Below are 23,658 nucleotides of genomic sequence, written 5' to 3'. Positions count from 1 at the left end.
CGGCAATTTTTGCAATTGCTCCCGATGAATCTGTCAGGTTTCGTTATGTGTTATCTGCTGCGGCTGTGCCTTTCGGGATTCAAGTGCTGAAGAAGCTTTATAAGCGTTATTTGTCATCAAACTAAGACCTGGGAACACATTACATGAAACATTTGTGTGCGTCTGTGGGAGCATGAAATCTTTTCCAGTCCTTTTGGGATTGTTTGTTGAGAATTGCTGATTATTTGGAACCTTTTATACCTTAAAGAGGTTAGATGTCATGTTAACTTTGCAAATGTTGCTTTGATTCATTGTTTAAAAGAAATGTAAACTTGCAATGCAATCTGTTGGGATTTTCAACTCCTTGTCATTTTACTGATGCTTTGCAATCACCTCATTAAAAATGTTTATGTGCACATATCAGTTGAATTGATTTAATAAATTTATAGGTCTCTTTATCAAAACGGAAAAAAAAAAATTTTACTGCATTCTCATTAGTTAACGAATTAGAAAAAGGTCAATTGAAATCTGCAAGTTCCAAATTTCAAAAGGAAAAAAAAAAAAAAAAATGGGGCCGTAAGGCACAATAAGGACATGGTTTGGGCCATGATAGATAGTTGTGTTCTGACGGTCGATATCGATGACTGGACTGGGTAGGCCCTTTAGAGTAAATACGAACCGATGGACTACCGAATCATCATGAATGATGGTATTTGCAGAATTGCATTATGAACCAAGTGGTGCGGCTGGTGCCGAAGCCTTAAAATGTTTGTTGAGGATCCACACACCATGCCTAATTGGAGCAAGGCTCAAACGCTACAAATATGTCACGAACTCAAGGTTGTTTCTGGAATTGTGTGATTGATCTAGGATGAATTTGGTAGAAATTGGAGAAATTGGAGAAGGAGCAAGGAATTGAAGGTCGAGAGAGAGAGAGAGAGAAGAAGATTCAGAAGAGAGGAAGTGGAAGAAATGACCACATCTAATCTGTTATCCTCATTCATGTGGGCCCCGCCTAATATAACCAATTCTAACAGCTTGTGTCAGACGATTACAACTGAATTACCTAACTAATGGCTCATTACATGAAACGACATCGTTTACTAGTACTTAAGCAAGACCAAAACAGCATCATTTGTACAATCCTATTGAATTAACAGACTAATGCTCAAATTGAGCCTTTATTATGCTGCAGTCCTTATACTCAGCAGCCTGACAATCCCTTCCCCTTAACAAAAGACTTGTCCTCAAGTCTGAAATGTAGGAAATTGTCGTTCAATGAAAGACTTGTCCTCCCAAGAAGCTTCCTCAGGCTCTAGTTGATTCCACTTAATCAGGAACTGAATAACAGGTTGTCCATTTCTCAAGATGACTCTTCTGCGCATGACTGACTCTGGTTGCAATGGACATTGGTCCTGGGCGTCAAATTCTGGTAGCTTAGTAGAACTACCTTGCACCAGTCCCAGTTTCTTCTTAAGTAGTGAAACATGGAACACAGGATGTATTCTAGTGTCTGCTGGCAACTTCAGTTTATAAGCCACTGAACCGACTTTCTCCTCTATCTGGAAGGGTCCATAATATTTGGCAGACAGTTTGAGGCACTTCCTTACTGCCACTGTTTGTTGCCTATATGGTTGAAGTTTCAGAAAAACCCAATCCCCTACTGAAAACTCCCTCTCACTCCTGTGTTGATCAGCAAAATATTTCATCCTTTGCTGAGCCTTGGCCAGGTTGTCTCTGATGCAGTTGGATATCCTGTTTCTTTCCTGTAGTAAGTTGGAGGCTGCAGGGATGACAGAGTCCAGGTAAGGTCCTAATGGTAGAGGCACAGGCTTATATCCAAACAATGCTTCAAATGGTGTCATTTGGAGACTGGAGTGGTAGGTAGAATTGTACCACCATTCTGCCATAGATAGCCATTTGCTCCACTGGGATGGCATTTCTCCTGTCATGCATCTCAGATAGTTCTCCACGCACTGGTTGAGCCTTTCACTCTGGCCATCAGACTGGGGGTGGTAAGAGGATGTATAGTGTAGATCTGTCCCCATTACCTTGAATAGTTCCTTCCAGAATCCACTAGTGAAGACCTTGTCTCTGTCAGTGATGATGGATTCAGGTAATCCATGCATTCGATATATGTTGTCCAGGAAGACTATTGCAACCTCCTTGGCAGTGAAGGGATGAGAGAGCCTGATAAAGTGGCCAAACTTAGTAAATCTAACGATCACTACTACTATGGTATCATAACCTTGTGACTTGGGTAGTTTCTCAATAAAATCCATGGCAATATGGGTCCATGCCTGTGTAGGAACTGGAATTGGTTGCAACAGACCAGGGTAAAGCACATTCTCAGATTTGTTTCTTTGGCATGTATCACAGTTTCGTATGAAAGTTACTACCTCCTGCTTCATCCCTGGCCAGTGGAACAATGATCTAACTTTCTGCCAGCAGCTGTTCTGTCCAGAATGTCCCCCTATTGCTGAAGCATGAAGTACTTGGATGATCTGGTTTCTGATGTTATTGGCACTCCCCACATACAGTTTCCCTTGATACCTTAGCATTCCATCCACCATAGTATAATCTGTGTGAGCATTAGGATCTAGTATTAGCTGAGCCATAATGTTCTGGCAGTGATCATCCCCTTCATAGCTTTTCTGCAATTCTTCTATCCAGACAGGTCTTACTGCAGTAATAGCCAAGCATGAGTGTAAGGGAGAGTCCGCAACAGCTTCCTGCCTCCTAGATAGGGCATCTGCAACCAGATTTTCAGTCCCTCTTTTGTATTGTATCTCATAGTCCAGGCCCATTAATTTTGTCATCCACTTATACTGGAGAGCAGTATTCAGTTTTTGATCCAGTAAATATTTCAAGGATTGGTGATCTGTCCTGATAATGAAGTGACTCCCAACCAAATAATGTCTCCATTTCGTTACTGTCATTACTAGTGCAAGAAGTTCCTTTTCATAGACTGATAACCCCAGGTTCTTGGTTGACAGTGCTCTGCTCAAAAAAGCAATGGGGTACCCTTCCTGCATCAAGACTGCCCCAATACCACCCCCACTGGCATCTGTTTCTAACACAAATGCCTTTTTAAAATCTGGTAAACTAAGGACTGGAGCTGAACACATCAACCTTTTCAAGTGTTCAAATGCTGTCTGCGCCTGTGGACACCATTTGAAGCTGTCCTTCCTGAGTAATTCAGTCAAGGGCTTGCACACCAATCCATAATGTTGGATAAATCTTCTGTAGTAGCCAGTTAGGCCCAGGAACCCCCTCAACTCCTTGACAGTTTGGGGTACAGGCCATTGTAATATACTACTGACTTTGGAGTCATCCATCTGGACTCCTTTATCAGTGATGGTGTGTCCTAGATATCTATTCTTTTCTGAGCAAATTCACATTTAGATTTCTTCACATACAGTTGGTTATTTTTCAATAGATCTAGAACAATTCTCAGGTGATGGAGGTGATCCTCTAGTGTGGGGCTATATATCAGTATGTCATCAAAAAAAACTAGGACAAACTTTCTCAAATAAGGCTGGAATACCTGGTTCATCAATGCTTGGAATGTTGCAGGGGCATTTGTGAGGCCAAATGGCATAACCAAGAACTCAAAATGTCCACAATGCGTCTGGAAAGCTGTCTTGTAGGTGTCTTGAGCTTTGACTTTGATCTGATGATAACCTGCAGTCAAATCCAGCTTAGTTTTGAACACAGCTCCTGCCAGTTCGTCCAGTAATTCATCCACATTGGGTATTGGAAATCTGTCTTTGATAGTGAGGTCATTCAGCTTCCTATAGTCCACACAGAACCTCCAAGTTCCTTCTTTCTTTTTGACCAGTAACACAGGGGAGGCAAAAGGACTGTTACTGTGTTTTACAATACCTGTCTGCAGCATTTCAGTCACCTGCCTCTCTATTTCCTCCTTGTGGTAGTGAGGATATCTGTAAGGTTTGAGTTTGAATGGTTGAGCGTCTGGTTTAAGGGGTATCTCATGGTCCACACTTCTGCTAGGGGGTAATGAACTGGGGGTCTGGAATATGTCTTCATACTCCTGCAGTAGTTCCTGTACTTTCTGTGGGGTGGACTCCAGTCTGCTTCCCTCCTGCTGTTGGGAAGACATGGCCATGCACATCTGCTTTTTGTATTCAATGAATGTCCTCAAATCTTTGCCCCTGATCAGGTCCATGTCACAATTGTCTGCTTGCCCATGTAGGTGAATCTCCCCTCCTGCATGATGCAGTGATATCCTGAGCTGCTGGAAATCAAAGGTGATGGGACTGAAGTGTGTCATCCAGTCCACGCCTAGTATTATATCCCACCCTCCTAGTTCCATTGCCTTGAGGTCGAATTTGAATTTGTGCTGGTTAATGCTCCACTGTACCCCAGGACAAATAGCATTGCTGGTGACAGTAGTTTCATTTCCCATGATAACTGAGAAAGGCTGATCCACCCACTTGTACTTGACATCCATTCCAATAACCAGTTCACTGCTGATATAGCTGTCAGAGCTTCCAGTATCTACTAAGATGAGCACCTCTTCTCCATCTAAGATTCCTGTGAGTGTGATTGTCTTCCTCTTTAAGGCTTCAGATAATGCATGCAAAGACATTTCCATGGATTGACCAGGATTCCCAGTATGTTCATCCTGCTCTCCCAAGGCATCCTCAAATGCAGTTTCCTCTTCTTCTTCTAACACCATACAGTGTGTATGGCCAACCCTGCACTGATGGCCAACTCCATACTTCTCTCCACATTTGAAACACAGTCCATTGTTCCTCCTATACTGCATTTCCTGTGCAGAGAGTCTCCTAGGATCCTTAGTGCCTTCTTGCCGATTGGCTAATTTAGGATGATTGGGGCTGCTGTGGTTTGGAATCCTATACGAGTTAATCCCAAATGCTGTACCGGTGTTTCTTGACAATCCAAGCCTGTTTTCTCCTAGTGGTTTGACATTCTCCTTAGAACTCTTATTCTGCAGTTTTACTGCATACTCTTGCCACTGAGACAGTTCAAATGCTTCAGCTAGAGTAGCAGGTTTCAACATCTTGATCATAGGTTTGATCTCTTCCTTTAGTCCACTTATGAAACTAGAAATGAAATAAGTCTCATCCAGACTTCGATTTCTTATCATCATCAAGGCCTTTAATTCCTCAAATTTCTCCTGATATTCTTCAACATTGCCTATCTGCTGTAGTTTATTAAATTCTTCCACTATATCTAGACAGGTCCTATCATTAAACCTGCAGCATAGCAGATTCGCAAATTCTTCCCAACTCATCTTAGGTTTCGCAATTTTTACTCCCTGGAACCATTTATCAGCCCTGCCTTCCAAATACATTTCAATAACATCTACTTTATGTTCTTCTGGAACTTGATAGTTCAAAAAATATTTGTTGCATTTACGCAACCATTCTCTAGGATTGTCTCCAGCAAACATTTGTAAATCAATCTTAGGAGGATTTGGAATGTAAAACTTACTCCCATCCTTCCTGAAGGATCTCTGAGCCTCGCCGTCTGTGGTTAATCTCTGATGAGCTGGTGGAGTTGGTAGGAGTGGCAGCTGGTCGATCATTCTGCTACTCCCCTCGTTTGCTTGTTCCCTGCCAGAGTTCAGCTTCAGTAGCAGATCATTGAATTTCTGCTCAAACATCTGAGTGAAGTTCTGCTCCAATCCTGATAACAGGCCTTCCATCCGCCTGTTGTTCTCTTCAAGCTCCACCTTCAAGTCTTTCCTGATTTGCTGGTGTTCAGATTTGGAAGTGTGTAGGGATTCAATCACTTCCTGCAGCTTGATTTCTTGTTTCCTGACTTGCTCTTCGATGGTGCGAAATCTTGTGCTCTCTGCCATGATTGTGTTGCAAATTCCAAGGATCTACTGCTCTGATGCCACTTTGTCACGAACTCAAGGTTGTTTCTGGAATTGTGTGATTGATCTAGGATGAATTTGGTAGAAATTGGAGAAATTGGAGAAGGAGCAAGGAATTGAAGGTCGAGAGAGAGAGAGAGAGAAGAAGATTCAGAAGAGAGGAAGTGGAAGAAATGACCTCATCTAATCTGTTATCCTCATTCATGTGGGCCCCGCCTAATATAACCAATTCTAACAGCTTGTGTCAGACGATTACAACTGAATTACCTAACTAATGGCTCATTACATGAAACGACATCGTTTACTAGTACTTAAGCAAGACCAAAACAGCATCGTTTGTACAATCCTATTGAATTAACAGACTAATGCTCAAATTGAGCCTTTATTATGCTGCAGTCCTTATACTCAGCAGCCTGACACCATGCCTAATTGGAGCAAGGCTCAAACGCTACAAATATAGCTGTATATGCAGGTGCAAAAGGCTCTAAGATCAATTGTTAACCTCATGTTACGAATACAAGTTGCCGGTAAAAGGAGAGTTGTTAAACGAACCGGACTGTTCGTTAACTCAACCCATTTAAGCTCGCTTGTATTCGGTAATGGCTTGTTCAAAATTTTATACGAATCGAATTCGAACAAATATTTTGGCTTAACAATTAATCAAAAGAACATGAGTTCGTTCGCAAATTTAAACAATCGTTCGGGAACGTGGGCCTAATTATCATTTCTGGTTAATATTGTATTTCTAATACCTAATTCCATGCTTAATTGTTTGTGAACATGGGTCCAATTATTCGCGAACGGTTCGTTTGTATTAAACGAGTCGAATTTGAATTAGGATTTTGCTTGATGAGTTAAACACAAACACAAATTTGGAGATCAAACGAACACGAGTCTTGTTCGAGTAGCACAACGAACAAAGTTCAAATATGAGATATTCGATTTAATTTGACTCATTTACAGCACTAGGTAAAAGTCTTCACTATAAATCATCTTGTTGCTGTCCTTGGTTTGATATACTCCTATTTGGCGCTGCCTTTTAACAAGTGGTAAATGAGAGGAGACTGAGTGTTGAGGCTTGAGAAGCAGAGCAATGGGTGAAAGATTTCAGGAGGAAGAATGTCACTAAAAATGTTGAAAAGAATTGAATGAGAATTATCATTTTCTTGATAGACCCATTGGATTTTCAAGTAAATCCCAACTATATCGATACTCTTTAGATCCAATCCCACATTTTTCATACCCGTTCCCACCCTGCTTTAGGCGGTAAGCCCACTTGGACTTGGGAGTTTTTGCCACAACTGGCCAATTTATAGAATATAAGAAATAACCCAAAAGCATAGAATCTACGCCAAAATAAAGAGAGGGCGACAACTACGGACCAAACTTGGGCTTGGAAATTGAATCTATCCCGAACAATGGCTATGGTCGGCATATTAGATAATAGTACATTTAAATGGGAGGACTCGAGTTCGAATCTCTCACTTACGCTCCCTTTCTTGAATCACTCAACTCATTCATTTTCCTCAGTTTCCTCAACATCAAATGTTTATTTATACTCATTTCATTTGCAACTTTAAAATTTTTATAATTATGACCTCGAATCCTAAGTTTTATTCTAGACACTTTTATCTTGTAAAATTACAAAAAGTTATTCTAAAGGACATTTCAAAGAGTTGTTTGTGGAGCTACAAATTAACAAAAGTCTTATTCTAGTCACTATAAATTTTGAGATTGATCATCCATCAAATGATAAGTGTCACATTCTAGCAATTTTCGTGAATTTTCATTTATTAGCCATGTCAATTTGCGGCCCATATCCAAGACTCCTGGTTAGTTTAACCACTTTGATGAGAGTATTTTTTGTGGGTAAAAGGGTTAATGTTGTTTTGACTTGAAGGACAAGTAATAGGAACATCCTTATAGATCATAGAGTAAAGAGCATATCACTTCATCAAAACAATAAATATCCAATATCCAAATAATGACACTATAATAAGATATTACAACAATTTGTTGGTTCTAAATAAAATAATAATAAAGTAAGTCGACTTTCCAAGTTAAATTCATTCAGTAATAAATCTGATTGATCTCATCTCAATATCACATAAATAATGCAAACACTTATCTCATTCAAATATATGGTTGAAATGAATTAGGTCACTATTTTTAAAACGATTTGCATCAATAGACGAAATTAGCTGGTGCATCAGTCTCAATACGTTGCCTCTACAATACAACATATCTGTATTCTACCCCAAGATGAGATCAAAATCCAAAAAAATAACTCCGAGATGACTAGATAAAAAAACTTTTAGCTTAGAGAGTATTAGCACTCTGTGTTTTTACGTGTCTATAGCTTCCAAAATTACCAAGTCTTGATTTCAGAAGAATCCTCACTAGTAACATATCATATGTAAGACTAAGGAGAAGGGAGTTCGCGTCATTTACTTACTATGAGAATCGGCCTGTTTTCGTATGAATGAACTTGCTGAAGCTGGAGAAATTCCCATACAAATATATATGAATACGATATTAGTTTTGGTTGAACTGCACGAGCAAGATAAGTCTAAAAGCTCGTAGGGTCAGTCTAATTCATACGTTTATAATATTGGCTGATCTTCATGAAGATGGGACTTTTCCATCTTTTTTATTTTAGATGAATTAGATGTTATGGATTATGCACACAAGATATTTTATTAGAAACGACTTAATTAACACTATCATTCAAACTCAACCTAAATCTTGCCGGTACATGCGCCCAAGAATTATACTCTTGCTTCAAGAATTATCCAATCCCAGCTCAAATTAATTAATCAGGTGTTTAGTTCGTATTCCAAAATCTGAATTTGGATTGGATACACAACAAACCCTATTATAATTATGGGATTTGATCGTTCCTTTCTACATCAAAATAAAATTAGCTTTTAGAACATATATTTACAGAGCATAAATTTGTGCAGCATGCATCTTTGTTATATCTCTACCTTGTATATAAAAAGAAACCCAAATTACTGTAACAGCCCATCTTTTTTGCACATGTATTGCATATATATTTTACAAGTGGAATCTTGGTCATTTTAGCTAAATTTTTCCTTCTCTTTTTGATTTAATTGGGCTAAAATGATTAAAATATTTTTTCTTTTATAGAAAATCAAATCCATTTCTTCTTTTTTTTTTTTTATGGCAACTGGTGTCATCCCTCACCTTTTTTATTTTTTTTTTATTTTTTAAAATTAATCTAACTAAGATTGGTGCCATGTCCTTCTTCTTTTTTTTTTTCATCGAAATGATTAGCTAGTTAGTAAAGAGAAGTCATTATTTTTTTTTTATCCCATTTTACTTTTTTTCCTTCCTTTTTTTCCTTGACCTCTAATATCTCATGTTTGCTCTATTCTTTGATCATAATGTTATAGTCAACTGGCATTTGTTTGTTAAATTTATAGGATGACATTATTATTTGGTATTTCTTCATGGATAAAAGGTGAAATATTAAAATATGTAAAAAGATCTTACAATTCATTTTATAAGTGATCATCTTCTATGAAGAATAAAACAATAATTCATTCTTTTCTTTTCTCCTCCCACGATTTGATTTCTTACTTCACATTTTTTTCCTTTTCTTTGTTTTTTGGTTACATTTTGTAGTTATCTACAATTTTGTGTATTTCTTTTAGGAGAAAAGATATATCATGTGATGCTTCCATCAAGATAAATCTAGCTAAACATTTTTCTACCTGTGTTTTTCTCCTATATTTCTATTCATTCATCATATGCCAAAATAATTTGATGTTATGCGTTCGACTAATTTCTAGGGGCCAAAGCACAGCTAAAGTACCTCTAGTTTTTATCTATAACTCTATGCTTTTCTTTTTGCAATTTCGACAATTGACCTTTTGTTGGATCGGCATAAAATCACATAGACAGCTTAACTTAATTGGAAGAATAGTCTGCAAATCATTTGCTGTCAATACAATCCCCCCTTATTCTCTGCAACGATAATGAAGTTATACAAGTCCAGATCAACAAAAGAGACTCTTGTACTGTCCTTCTCACAATGTCAAGTCGGCACATGCTCTACTAGTTCGTGATTGCACATGTTACCTGTTCCCACTCCCAAAACCAATTACAACTGTCAAGTGACACATCTTGTCTTGTCTTCACTGCCAAAATTAACCACACCAACTGTACACCTTCATTTACACTGTTTTTTGTACACCGCCCCTTTAGTCTCGCCAACATTACTAGCTCTCTCGCCATTCGCGTCCCTTTCCAGATTGGGTCCGCACATGAACATATGCTAACCTGTGAAATTTAGTGACTCTCCGGATTGGCAGACGCAGAAGCAGAAGCAGAATCCTGCTTGATTTGGATTCGAATTAGTATCCGGTGGAAACTGCAGCCAGCAATGGTAACATGAAAAGTAGAAGTAAAATCATGAAGCCCACCCACAAGTGGCATGGCGCTTAGACATAAAAGGGTGTATTGTTAACTCTATTAGGGCAGGGCCCTCCCAAGTTCTTGCTCATAAACAGAAAACAAGTGACCCATCCGCCCAGGTATTGTTACCATCATGTCCCACAAAGGAGGGGGAAAAAAACAAAAGACACACTAAACAGAGCTAATTTCCTTGATAATTAAGATAAAAAACAAAATGGGAAATTCGTGGCCAATTGTAATGTTCAAGCACCCGACTGTACATGCCTATTGATCCAGTTCACAAAATTGTTCACAAAAGGGGAAAAAAAATGCACAACCAATGTGAAGAGCTTAGCACAAATGAGTTGATTTGCCAACCTAGCTAGCACTGAGAGAGAAGAAATTACTAATCTAAACTAACTAGTAACTGCATTGAGAGAAAAATTAGAATCAAACAGCTAGTTGCTGTTGCTGCTGTTGTTGATGGGATGATTCATCATCATTGAAGCATAAGTGGAGCTTTGATGATTTTCCCATGCACAAGGAGGACTCTGCTGAGTTGATTGTCGGGGGCTGCATCAACATCTCCCTCTGGAGATAGGAACAGTAGGTATGAAAAGTTGTGGGAGTCACGTTTAGATGGAAGCCTAATCCGAACAAGAAATCCACTTCAAGAAAATTCATCTCTGTTGTGCTGATTCCTCCCACCTTTGCGTAGTAAGCATTGTTGTAATACCTAAAAGTTTGGCCTCATTATAGTTCCATAATCAACGTGGACTGATATTGAATAGGATTACTAAATTTAAACGTGGAAAAATAGCTAAAGCTTGTTAGGTTGCTTGCAACAGATGCGTACGCACAAGTCAATTGATGGATCCATCTACCTGTAAATTCTAAGTCAATTGATGGATCTATCTTAGCTGTAAATTCTAAATGATGGGTCCTTTTGAATATGAGTTTTCTTGGACACTAGCATTCTGTATGGTGATGATGAGGTCTGTAAAGTTGGACGGTAGGTAGCTTTCAACAATAATTGTAATATTACCTTGGCCGTGCAAAAATAAAAACATTATTCAGATTTCAGAATCAATAATAATCTCCCCGAACTAATTATTCATCTAACCACACTTTTTAGGATGGCTGTCTTTCGCTATCGAAATAATAAAACATATTATTACAACGCTGGTTTTTACTAATACCAGATACCCGAAGTTTTATCAAGCCTCCTACTACTACCATATATTTTTCATCCGTAGTTTAGTATTTTATATATACGCCAAGAACTCAAGGCTAAACGCCCGACAAGGCTGAATCCTGATCAGAAATGGAAGCCGTAGACGCACTGATGCCTTAGTTTTGCATAAAACCATAGCCCAATTGACCTACTTCAGGAGCAGAAAGGAAAAGAAAACTCGAGAAAAACAAAAATTCAATAACTCAATTTGACAATTTGTTTGGTAACTAAGAGGAGTCCTGCAATCCCCCCAGTCCCAGTTGGTGGTGGGGGTGGGGGTCGTGAGAACTGAGAACCTCATTTCTGTTGTGAAGATGTACGACACTGAATTATCAAAAGAAACATGCGTAGCTAGCTAGAGGACTTTCGGAAACTCTAAATCATAGCAAAGCTGAAGAATTGACTGACTTACATGTCATCCATGAATTTTGCAGCAACCATGACACTGGTGATCAGCAGCCGATGAACATTGAAGGAATTGATGGGCAAAGCCGGCTGGCGCTGAGTGAACCGATCAAGATAAATGTAAGACACTATAAAGCAAGATGGGCTGCAATTTGCATACTTGAGAATTCTATCAAGATAGCTCTCAATTGAGATGGTTGGCCTAGTGAGGCCATGAAAGACTGAGATTTTCTGGGGCTGCAATCGACGGTTGAGATCGTTCGACTCGGCCACCCTTTGGAGCAGAGAGGAGAGGAAGCTGATGAGTTTGGACATCACCTTTGGGCTCTCCAGCTCTGCCATTGTTGTTGCTAGCTGATGCGTATGGGGAATACGTTGTGGTGCTGGAATATTAATAATATCAAGACTTAAAGGTTTTCTTTTTCTTTTTTTTTTTTTTAATTTTTTAACTTGGCGTAAGTAACAACCTGTAAGGTGATCGTTATATTATTGGTAGGTAATGTGAGATGACAAGAACGCCCTTGGGAATTTGAATTTTGGCTGTGGTGTCCCATCATGAAGGTGGTGTTTTTTTTTTTCTTTCTTTTTGGGTGGGTGCTTTTGGTTTGAAAAGTTGTAATTTTGAGGTGGATGATGATTCTTTAATTTAAACATAAGCATGTAAAAGAGGAAAATGGAACGGTGTAGTTAATGGGTGCATGGCACTTTTTGTTTCAAATTTTTTTTTTTTTTTGTATTTTTGATCATAGAGTGATATATACTACAAGATTATGGACAGTAGGGATGGCATGCCATATAATGATCATGTGATTACATGTGTGTGTTTTTAAGAGGGAGTGTGAGTTCTTATCTGTCCCACTTTAGTGCTAGTGCATGTGTTATGATTCTATATGTGTACAATTAGGTGGACATAATCTGCTGTTTCTATCTATTCCTCCCATCATCCAACGTTTAGGAAGGAAGATTTGGAAGGAATTGCAAATAAATACAGTACTACTAGTTTATCCCTGATAAAGCTTTGTATGGTTAGACCTTTTTTTTGCTGCAGAGATACCTTGGATCACTCAAACAATTAGTTCAGCTACCAAAAACAGGCAAATAAAAAATTCGTTCTGGGCAAGAAATTTGATAGGTGGTATATATGGACCTTTTTCGCCCCCATTACATCTCAAAAGAATCAGAGACTATCTTCAGTTTCTGAAAGCACCTACAAGCTACAATTCGGAGAAGTTAGAACATTATGTGATTTGATTTGTATGTATCAAAGAAATTCTTTTGTTTGGACATCAACCACTTAACTAAAGATGTTCTTTGTTGAAGCCTTGCCAGAGAGGCTCCAGGTCACTTCCTTTTTGTTTTTGCTTTCATTAGTCTATAGCTACTTAGAAAAGAAATTCTTGGGAAAGTGAAGAGGTAATTTTCTTTCTTCTTTTTTTTTTTATTTGAGCAACATCAATGGATGAGTATCTTTTTTTTTTTGGTTGCCTGTCACGGTATCCAGGGTTTTGCCCTGACTAATCCGTTGGTCGACCCGGGTCGCACACCTGGCTGTGGTGGGTGAGTCTCCCAACAAGGATAGCTGCATACGCCAGGTTTCGAACCCGAGACCTGCTTAAGCGGAACCAAGCTGCTTACCACTTGGCCCAACCCCAGTTGGTCTGGATGAGTATCTGATAAGTGTACGCAGTCCAGAAAAAAAATCCAATGAGAACACTCCAAAATATATTATAGCATTTTCATGTTGACAGAGTTAGAATGAGCATGCCACCACACAAAAACTACAATAAGCAAATCTCAAGAGAATGAGAACATGCCCTTAGAAGATATTATTTTAGGTGTTGACATCTTGTTGCCATCAATAGCGAAGTCATTAATCAAATGTCATTATCTGTTCGCAACCAGGCAAAAGGGTACACACTCGAGGGACCCTTTGGGTACCGTATCATTATAATGTATCAATTCACCGTCGTTGTTGAATGTATAAAAAGGAATATCAACCCTTTATGATTTTAAAAATTTAAATTATTAAATAATGTAACAAGAGTTTATTGGATTATATCCACGGATATGATGTCCAAAAAGGATAGTAAAAATTTTCATAATTAAATGAATTAAAAAAAAAAGTGTCAGAAAAATCATACAATGCATCTGCTATTCATTTGCCCATTCAAGGCCGCCGTTCTAAAGTAGCTAGAACCCAAGAGAAAGATGAATTGAATTGAAGTTTCTATTTGTACAATGTGCAGGACACATCTATCAAAATTTAGCCGGAGGGCATAAAGGACAAATGAAACACACCCTAGACGTGCGCGAGTGACTTTACAGCAAGATCTCAATAATCTGTTTTTAGGCGATTCTAAACATGCTGCCGACGTATTCTACTCCCCCTCCATTTTGTCTTCTGCCGCCACGTCTACACTACTACTCCTCCAAGCATTACACCGCAAATGATTCCGTATTAAAAGTAGTAATTCCCTTTCTTTCCATCATTATTAATTGCAGAGCTTTTGTTGGATTAGTTTTCTTCTCACTCTCATCAAAGCCCGCATTTAATTGAACCGAACTCCACAATAGAATGCAGTATTCACGTTTGGGTTGATTCTATGCACAATTTTACACTTGAGTTCGAGTTTGGCTTGATTATCATTTTGGCTGAATTGAAAAAAGCTTTTAAAGAGAGCCAAATATAAATGTAACACGAGATGTTTGATTTACTGGCACTAACTTATAAACTCTTGAAGAAGTCAAATTCATCGATCAAACTTCAAAACAAATATATATATATAATGAACACGAAATCTCCTACTCAAGCTTAATGAGTTTATTAAGTGAAATAAGTTGGAACGAGCTCGTACTGAATCACACTACTATGTTCACAAGCATAGAGTATGCACATTTTGGTTAGGATTAGGCTGTACCTTAAATGCACATTAGTTGTTATTACATTTGGATGGTCTTATGAAAGAACCAAAAGCATACAAAATCGGCATAGAGCAATGATTCAACAGAAGTAACTATATTTACCGTCTGTTTTTTTTTTTTTTAGATAGAGGAGGTAAGGAAAGAAAACCTTTCAGGATTAATTAAGGAGTAAATCTTATATACACTGACAGTGTATACACTATCACCGCTTGATTCATGACATGTGCACAAAAGTTGAATTTCAAATTCAAATTTTATATAATTATCATTCATCCAACGCTGATAACGTATACACTGTCAGTGTAGGAAAGATTAACCCTTAATGAAGTAGGCTAGGCCCAAAAAAAGTGTGATTAAGAGATAAATGTGTTTGGATGTAAAGTTCTTTAAATCATTAGTATTATTTTTAAACTAATATCAAACCGTATTACTTTCTCAAAAGGGTTTGAAACACAAACGTAGAAAAGGAATCATGATATTTCTTTGGAGTGAAACAAGAGCAAAGCATGTCACCTTGGAGAACCCTAACCAGCTTCTTATCTAGCTGTATCAAGGCATTTTTATATACATATACACTAAGCACAATATCAGCAAGGCATCTATTTGTGAGTGTACAAGACAATTATGTGAAAAAAAAATTAAATAGATTTGAATTCATATGTCGTGCAAATTGTTATGCATACTTCCAAGGTATCCATCAACCATGAGTTGGCCATGTGAGAGGCTCTGAGCCTCTTCTGAGGTTCATACGTCTTAGCATCTTATCACCTGCATACTTTGCTATCAATCCACTATTTATGCGCCTATATTGTATATGGTTGAGAACAAAATGTAACTTAATGCAATGCATGGTCTTTTTCTGCAGTTTTGTAATGGGAGCTCAATTTTTATTAGTTTCTCACTATTCTATTTTTTTTTTCTCTCTTTTTGCCTTTTCTTTCCCCTCCCATTGTTTTTTGTTTGGGAAGGGGAGGGGGGGGGCTCCCCTGCTTAAAAAAAAAAATTACGATCGTAGCTTTACACTAAATCTCAGGGAGTTTTAATAAGAAAAATGAAGGGAAAATGTTAATGCATGTAAATTAATAATATATAGCCTCTCCTGTTTTGTTTTTTTTTACCCTTCTCATCCTTTTCCACACACTTTTCACCGTCAAGTGCCGGGATAATTAAATAAATGTATATATAATGGGGTCCACCGTGACAGTCATTACAATATGACCTTTGAAGTACCAAACTAAGGTCCCCGCGTGAATGGTCTAGCGGTAGCGCCTCTCACCGGTGATCCTTGAGGTCCCAAGTTCGAGTCTCCGCTCTGCTGAATTCCTCCACGCATTTATCGTGTTCGGATCGGGTTGGGACGCCGGGCCCGAGTTGCAGGGGATTAGTCGGGTCCCGTAAGGATTGACCCGGACATCCCTGTATCGACAAAAAAAAAAAAAAAAAAAGTACCAAACTGAGGTACTGTGTAGGTCCTTGGCAGCAAGAATAATAAGTGAATCAAAACTTTCAAGTATGAACCAACGAATTCATGCCACGTTATCACAAGGGCTATGCGAAATTGGACATTCTAGCCCGCATGTTGTGTAATTCCCGGTTGCATTGCAGCGCATGTTCTATACTTCTATTGGTCATGGCATTAAAAAATTTTTTTTTTTGATATAACTCACAGGTATCCTCATCCGTTTTACGGTCAGCGACTAATTTATGTTCGAGTCAATTTGAATTTCTTGTAGGAAAAAACTCTCCTAACGTTATCTTTTTCATTTCCATGAGTTTCAAACCTGAAACCTCATGATTAAGGGATGCAAGCCCCTTCCTCTTGCACCAAGTCCGTTGGTTGGTCATGGCATTAAATTGCAGAATTCAATCTGTGCAATAATTGGTTGGAGGCTTGGAGGCGATGAGCTATCAGTATCAGTGTATCACCGACGGATCAATTGTCCCTTCTCATCTTCCAAACAATATTCAGCCACTTCTTTTCCTTTTGATTATTATAGTACACGTTCCAATCTTAGGCCAAGACAAATAACCTCATTGTGTAAGATTCAAAGATCTTGTTCCTCAAGTACTGAGGATTTGCAAATGCTGCATCACATTTTCCTGAAAGTACATTTTGCCATCTAGTTAAAGATATTAACTAGTAATACATACATACATACATATATACATACATACATATAGATATATAATGCGAATAAAACTAAAATCTTATTTGATAATCCAATTCAACATTTAAAATTAATGCATTCAAATCATTTTAATGTGTTTAGACATGTTTGACCACAAAAAATAGAACAAAGTAAATTAATTAAAGGGATAATTTCAGAAACCTCTCCTGAGGTTAGGCCTAATCTCACCTAGCACCCCAATGGTTTCAAAATTAGCACTTAGCTCCCTTTGATTCACATTTTGTGTAAATTTGTCAGCCCTTGAGGTATAATTTATCAATAAATAATTCGGTTTACATGAGAGAGAAAAATTTACTTCCATATGTACCCTTATGATGTCCCTTATATGAAAAAAATTACCACAATTAATAGAAAACACAAAGTATGAGCCGCTATTGATGGAGGGTAAATAGTAGTAGAAAACACAAAGAATAGATAATAGGCCTAATTTTTTTTTCCATTATTCCAATTCATTTTATCATGATAATTTGCAGCGTAATTTCGTCGTCATTTAACTCGGTGGAGACATTTTGTCCCCTCGATTTGACAAGGGAGCTAAGTGCTATTTTTGAAACCACAAGAGTGCTAGGTGAGAGTAGGCTTAACCTCAAGGGAGGTTTCTGATATTATCCCTTTATTAAATAGTTCTAAATTGTTTAGGCAAAACTTATTTAAAAAAAAAAGTGAAAAACTGTTCACTTGTTATTTAATGCAAAATACACTCAAATATTAGGATTTCAAAACTTAATAATTCAGTAATTTAACAAATTCAAATTTCAGATTTATCAAATGTATCCTAAGTCTAAGAGAGTTTAAATATAAATATTTAAATACACAAACACACAGAGGTCGAGAGTGAAAAGTCCTTCACGAAAGGACAGGAGGACATGACATTTCGGCATCTTTAGTTCTTTTATTTATACCAAAACGAAAGAGATATACAACCTTATATTCAAACATCTGTTTGCACATCATAACAAATAAAAAGAAACTCGTGGTGTATTGGAGGGAAGGAAATAGATGCGCAGACTGGCTGGCAAAGGAAGCAATACAGCTACAGCTACCAGGAGGACTAATGGAAGAACCACCGACAGGACTAAGGGAAATGTTAGGAGCTGATATAATAGGTAGGGGTTGCAACCTCACGCTTAGTACAATGTTAAAAGGCAGTTTGCCTCTCCTTTGTATTAAAAAAAAAAAAAAAAAAAAGAAACTTGTTGTACATTGGAGGCATGTATTGTAGACGCCTAGAGGGGTAAAAAAGTCCGCTGCATGGTTTAATGATACTCAGAATTTTCCTAACTGGAATTAAATCCAGTCCAAATGTTAATGCATAACTGCCGTTTCATTGATACAGCATCTGTTTTTGTGGAAAAGACTGGAAAGAAAACTCCTAAATTTGATGGCTACAGCCAGCACGGGCATTTGATTCTGCTGAATGGCCTAGTCATTGCAAAATATGAAAGAAATTTGATGACTAAATATTAGGATCAAATAGCCCATCAAGCCATGCGATGCTGGGGTAATAATTGATATATCCAAACCATGGCAAAGGACGCCAGAGAACACAGTATGCTACTCTCTTATCCCAACCAATAGACAAGGCAATAGATAATACGTTCATTTTCTGAAACAGGAAACAGAAATGCTACTTTTCCAATTAACGTTGTTATTAATAAGCTATCCGTACCCTGTCCTACCGCCTTCATTTCACTTCTGAAGAACTATCAACCATTTTGCATCAGGTGGTATTGCACAAATATTTCTATTCTCTCAGCATTTGATCAAGAGAGCACTCAAAGGGCAAGGGATACGGCAGCAGTAAATGGTCCACACTCATGCATGTGTAAATCATGTCAAAAAATGTTAGAATGGCACAGCAAAATCAATATGCTTTTGGAAGGTTGCAAGTAGTTTTGGATTCCTTAAGGTAGGCATAAAAGATCAACATTCAGTTTCTAAGTGCCAACTCCATTTGTGATAGCAAAGCTCAGAAGCTGGAGGTTCCATACGAGTAGTCAAAAGAGTGAATCAAGAACTGCACCATGGTTGGTTTTGTCAGAACGGGTGCTATAGAAAAAATGAAACAGCAAGATGAATAGCAGATAGCAGTTTAAAGAGAAGCTAGAATTAACGATGTTAAAATAACAAATGAAAGAAGAATAATTATCCAGCATGTCCATCCACTTCATCTCAAAACCAAAGCTTCAACTGGTGAAAATTCCTTTTTGCAGCCAAGGATCAAAAAATTCATGGAAAAACCATGCGTGGAATAATTTCAGAAGTCATATAACCCATTTGCCTTTTTCCAAAGAGCAGCACTTGCAAAATGAGCAATTAACACACCCTTGTGACTTGAAAAGTAATATGGATTTGAACCTTTCGGGGGGAGATAGAGAACAATAGTCACCGCAAGAAGCCACCACTAACTGGAAATTTAGCATTGCATCAATTTTGGCATTTGAAGTAGCAAGCAAGTTAAACATGACTCATAGCAGAGCTGAACTCAACCATAAAAACAAGTAACAAAAGTACCATATAGATTCATGCCCAAATTCTTGTGTGAACAACTGATATTTTATGAATTTGTGAAAATTTTACCAGGCATACACTAATTGAGATATCTGCACAAGTTTCCCAATTATGTGTTCTAGATTACTTAATTTCTTTTACTTAGTCAAAGCAGCAATCAAACAAGGTTGCCTACACAAACAAGCGGATGTTTCATGTCATTTTAAACAGGAGCAGAAAGGTCAATCTCTTTTGAGTAATAAGGAAGAACTTGCAGCTTGTTGCACTACTGAAATATTAGTAGAGTCTACTAGCTCTTACGTGTATGAATTTCATCTGATGTACACCTAACCACTATGTCACAAGGAAGGCATGAAGAGAAACTCGATATAATTTGGTGAACATTCTGAAAAGCATTAGATGCTTGGAACATAGGATCTATACAGCCAACCAATAGCATGTCAAAATAGCTTTAAAAAAAATAGATGTGCCCTAGAAATTTGTACAAAGAATTAACCATCTAAACTTAAGAAATGGTTATCAAACCGAAAAATCAAAGACACATTTAAACTGCCATCTGCACATGGGAACAACAAAGAAGATAAACATTATAAACAAGTACCAGGCAACCATCTAAATTTCGTATTTACCATTTCAAAGAACAGCAAGAGAACCAGGAAGAAGGCAAAGAAAGAATAAAATTTTCAGGTACAAAGAAAATAGCGGATAATAATGCAGGAAGCTATACCAGTCATCAATCTCTTCCGAGCACTGCTTGTTGGTAACACCCTTAGACTATAAAACATCATGAAGAACAGGGTCTAAATCTCAAAGAGATCTCTGGATGTACAAGAACAATACAAAGAACGTGTCTGATTCAACTAAAGAAAGAAAAATTGATAAATGCATATGAAATTCACATTAAAAGCAATTCTAAGAGAGTTCAAATTACCACCAAAAAAAGAAGGAAAGAGAGAAGGAGCAAAATATGATTAAATCTTGGGTACACGTTAGTTCAGAAGGATTTATATTCACTACGCATAAAACTGAACACCACATCTGATTTCACTAAAAATTACCCAGTATTCATTGAATAAAACAACTCCAACAGTTGTTAAATAAAGTAAAGCACAGAGATGGAGTACTAGATGATGTAATGTGTGAAAAGGAGACAGAAGATACTCATCCATCCACATGGGCAAAAACTACTGCTTCTTAGATCTCTAAACAACTAAAAGGCAAGTGAAACTTCTGAGCATTGTTCAAAATAATAGACACACCCTTGGCTGTTTTACTTTGCAGTATCTTGAGGACTCACAAATTATCCTGAAGAGGAGGTAGTTATGCATTCCACTTGCCCTGCATTTCAGACTGCATTTGGTATAATTAAGAGTGTAAAAGATATCACAAGCTTTCCTGCAGCTGGCTGAAAACTATTTCAGATCCAGCATCATCATCGTGAGTTCTATCCCTATCTATTGCTTGTTCAACTCCAGTAAAAGATCCAGTGGATATGGGAATAAATGACATATAAGTTTCATCATCAAGACAACCGGCTTGCCTCAACACCCCCATCAAAGCCTCCTTACTTGATATGTCACCTTCTTGCTCACAAAGCTTAAGAACAGAAGAAACATTTACAGGTTTTGGCCTCCAGCTCTGTGATCCCTCAGCTGAAACAGCATTCTTTAAGCAAGACAAAGCTTCCGAAATTTTCCTGTCCCTGATATGACCTTCTGCCAGAATCTCCCATGTCACCGAATTTGCCCTTCCTCCAACTTCAATCATTTCGTCAAAAAATGCTTCAGCCTTATCAGAAAACCCATTCCTAACATAGCAAGCTAATAGAAGATTCCCTACTCTAGGGTCATACATTGACTTAACTGAAAGCCATTCATTATAAATCTTTTCTGCACCTTCAATATCACCCACCCTAATGAGAGATGATATTACAGCATGATAACCTAAATTTGGTATAATGGAGAATATTGATTTGTAGAGGTCCCACACACGATATACCTCCTCTTTCTTTCCAACAGTACCATAGAGACTAATCAGATAGTGATAAGGAATGCGATCACGGCCAGTGATTCTGCTCTCAATCTTCTTTAGACAGTCTTCAGCTTTTTCCATCTCCCCTAACTTAATGTACAATGTCGCCATCGTGCTGTAAGTTGTCCAATTTGGATTGATGGTTGTGTCCAGCTTCATTCTTTCCAGTACTTCCTCCATATCCCCAACAGATCCTTGGGCACCACATGATGACAACCAGATATTGTAGGAATATATGTCTAAATTAATATTTTTCTCCAACATTTCTGAAATCACAGACTGAACCTTGTCATATTTTTGAAGGTTCATATAGAGTGTCATTATGACATTAAATGGAAGTGCATGACAAGCATAACCTCTATCTCTCATTTTGTCCATCAAAGATTCAGCTTCTTCCTTCTTTCTAGCACGCGCATAAGCATTTAAAAGTGCACCATATATACGTTTATCCTTGAGGGGATCTGGCACCTTGAGAAAGTAATCTTCAGCACTTGAAATTCCGTGCACTTTGGAAATCAGATCCAATTGGATAGCAGTGTCACTAGTGGTTATTCTAAACCTCTCTTCCCTGTTATTCATCCACTCGTACACCTATAGATCACAAACCAGCTAGATTCACATGCTGCCCTGAAAAGAAATAAAGAGTAGAAAAACCAACAACAGCTTGCTAAAAGAGACTCCTTTATCCTATTTGGACATCGTTCGCACAATTTTATCACACAAAAAGATGCACACTCAAATAGCATATATTTTCAAAGGAGAAAATGTACTAAATTCAGAAATTTGGTAGTCCAACAGAATATGTATTTTAAAGGAGCAAATATACACAATATAAAGCTTCTTCTTTCCATAATCAGCAATTCTAAATAGCCGAGCACTGGTTATAATCACCATACATGGAAGTACATTCATGTTTCACCTCAGTGATAATAACAATACAGCGACAAAACGTCCTACATTTACCACAGTTAACCAAAGATAACTACACATTTTGATTTTCGGATCTCCATCAAAACATGCATCAAACTAAACCATAATCAAAGTCATCCACAGAACCGACAACCACTTATAAATCAATATGTACGAAGAAGACATCAATATCAAGCAAAAGGCAGAAACACAAGATTATATTTCTTACCTCAAGAGCAAGGTTAAAACGCTTGAATTTCCTAAGCTCCTTAATAACTCTAGAAAGCTCCCATTTGGTGAGCTTTTTCCCCTGATTTTCCCACTGATTCAACACACTGGCAGAGCCCTTTTTGGGGTCATCCATCAAAATAATCCTCTTGTATACAGCATTCCATTTCACAGTTGGCCTTTTCTCATAATCCACCGTCCCGTAGCTATGCACCTGTGAGATAGAACATGTCAAGACCAGATTTTTCCGAGTTGTTATGGGCTTAATCATGGATGAATAGCAAAACCCAGATGGGAACGACTTCGAGTAAGAGAAATTAGATGATAAACACATGTTCTGGTGTCCATGATTCTGGAGATTGAAAGACGGTTTTGGTGTAGTGGGTTGGAGTAGCATGGTTTTGTGATGGATGAGTTGCGAAATTGGGAGTGAAGCTCACTTCTGGGGAAAGAAGGGGAGGCGGCTTTGGGGCAAATTTGAGAGCCCTTCTGGGTTTTGGCTGACGGAGGAAACATAGGAGCGGATAAGGAGCAAGATTTTGGTCGCACCCCGCTTAACTCCTGTAGTTTCCAAAAGAGACCACAAAACTTTTCTCAGTATTTTGCCTTCCAAGAGCAAACCATATGTTGATCCTAGTTCGAAATTTTCTCAGTTCAATATTAACTTCAGGTTAATTAATTGTACGTAATCAAATAAAAGGAGATTTAATTCCAAAGATAAAAAAAAAAAAAATCTTTTTTGAAGAGTTGAGTACTCCATTTGAGGAGAGCATAAGGTCTTCTTTAAGTGTATATACAAGAATTCAAATTTCTATTAAGATCCTTTTTTTTTTTTTTAATGGAGTATTATTATTACATCAGTTTGCTCTAGTGGTAGTGGCAGGTTCTTTCCTTCTAATTCTTTAGGGTTTTTTTTTTTTTCCCTTTTTTTATAGTGTAGAAGTAGGTTAATACTGTTGTTG

At 37.8% G+C, this 23,658-nt stretch overlaps 3 protein-coding genes across 3 annotated transcripts; all 3 read right to left on the bottom strand.

Annotated features, from left to right (window-relative positions):
* Positions 1-3,346: 3,346 nt before the first annotated feature.
* Positions 3,347-5,830, bottom strand: LOC113728783 (uncharacterized). The gene has a single exon (XM_027253148.2). The coding sequence runs from the start codon at positions 5,828-5,830 to the stop codon at positions 3,347-3,349; it is 2,484 nt and encodes an 827-aa protein (XP_027108949.1).
* A 4,636-nt stretch (positions 5,831-10,466) lies between these two features.
* Positions 10,467-12,291, bottom strand: LOC113732020 (cyclin-U4-1-like). Its single transcript, XM_027257605.2, has 2 exons — positions 11,914-12,291; positions 10,467-11,003 (listed from the first exon to the last, which is right to left on the bottom strand). The coding sequence occupies exons 1-2, from the start codon at positions 12,246-12,248 to the stop codon at positions 10,718-10,720; spliced, it is 621 nt and encodes a 206-aa protein (XP_027113406.1). The 5' UTR covers positions 12,249-12,291; the 3' UTR covers positions 10,467-10,717.
* An 8,411-nt stretch (positions 12,292-20,702) lies between these two features.
* LOC113732019 (pentatricopeptide repeat-containing protein At1g02150) lies at positions 20,703-23,216 on the bottom strand. Its single transcript, XM_027257602.2, has 2 exons — positions 22,698-23,216; positions 20,703-22,150 (listed from the first exon to the last, which is right to left on the bottom strand). Exons 1-2 carry the CDS (start codon positions 23,091-23,093, stop codon positions 20,912-20,914), a joined length of 1,635 nt encoding a protein of 544 aa, XP_027113403.1. The 5' UTR covers positions 23,094-23,216; the 3' UTR covers positions 20,703-20,911.
* Positions 23,217-23,658: the final 442 nt, after the last annotated feature.

This window comes from Coffea arabica, chromosome 2e (assembly GCF_036785885.1).
Source record: "Coffea arabica cultivar ET-39 chromosome 2e, Coffea Arabica ET-39 HiFi, whole genome shotgun sequence".
In the NCBI taxonomy this organism is placed as follows: Eukaryota; Viridiplantae; Streptophyta; class Magnoliopsida; order Gentianales; family Rubiaceae; genus Coffea; species Coffea arabica.
This window is presented reverse-complemented; position numbering and strand designations above follow the sequence as displayed.

Bases quoted from the DNA above. Each gene is read 5' to 3' on its own strand.
- LOC113728783 (XM_027253148.2), bottom strand. From the start codon at position 5,830: ATGGCAGAGAGCACAAGATTTCGCACCATCGAAGAGCAAGTCAGGAAA.
- LOC113732019 (XM_027257602.2), bottom strand. From the start codon at position 23,093: ATGCTACTCCAACCCACTACACCAAAACCGTCTTTCAATCTCCAGAAT. The intron at 22,151-22,697 runs GTAAGAAATATA...TGTGATCTATAG, and splicing joins GTTTTAACCTTGCTCTTGAG to GTGTACGAGTGGATGAATAA.
- LOC113732020 (XM_027257605.2), bottom strand. From the start codon at position 12,248: ATGGCAGAGCTGGAGAGCCCAAAGGTGATGTCCAAACTCATCAGCTTC. The intron at 11,004-11,913 runs GTAAGTCAGTCA...CCAAACTTTTAG, and splicing joins GCAAAATTCATGGATGACAT to GTATTACAACAATGCTTACT.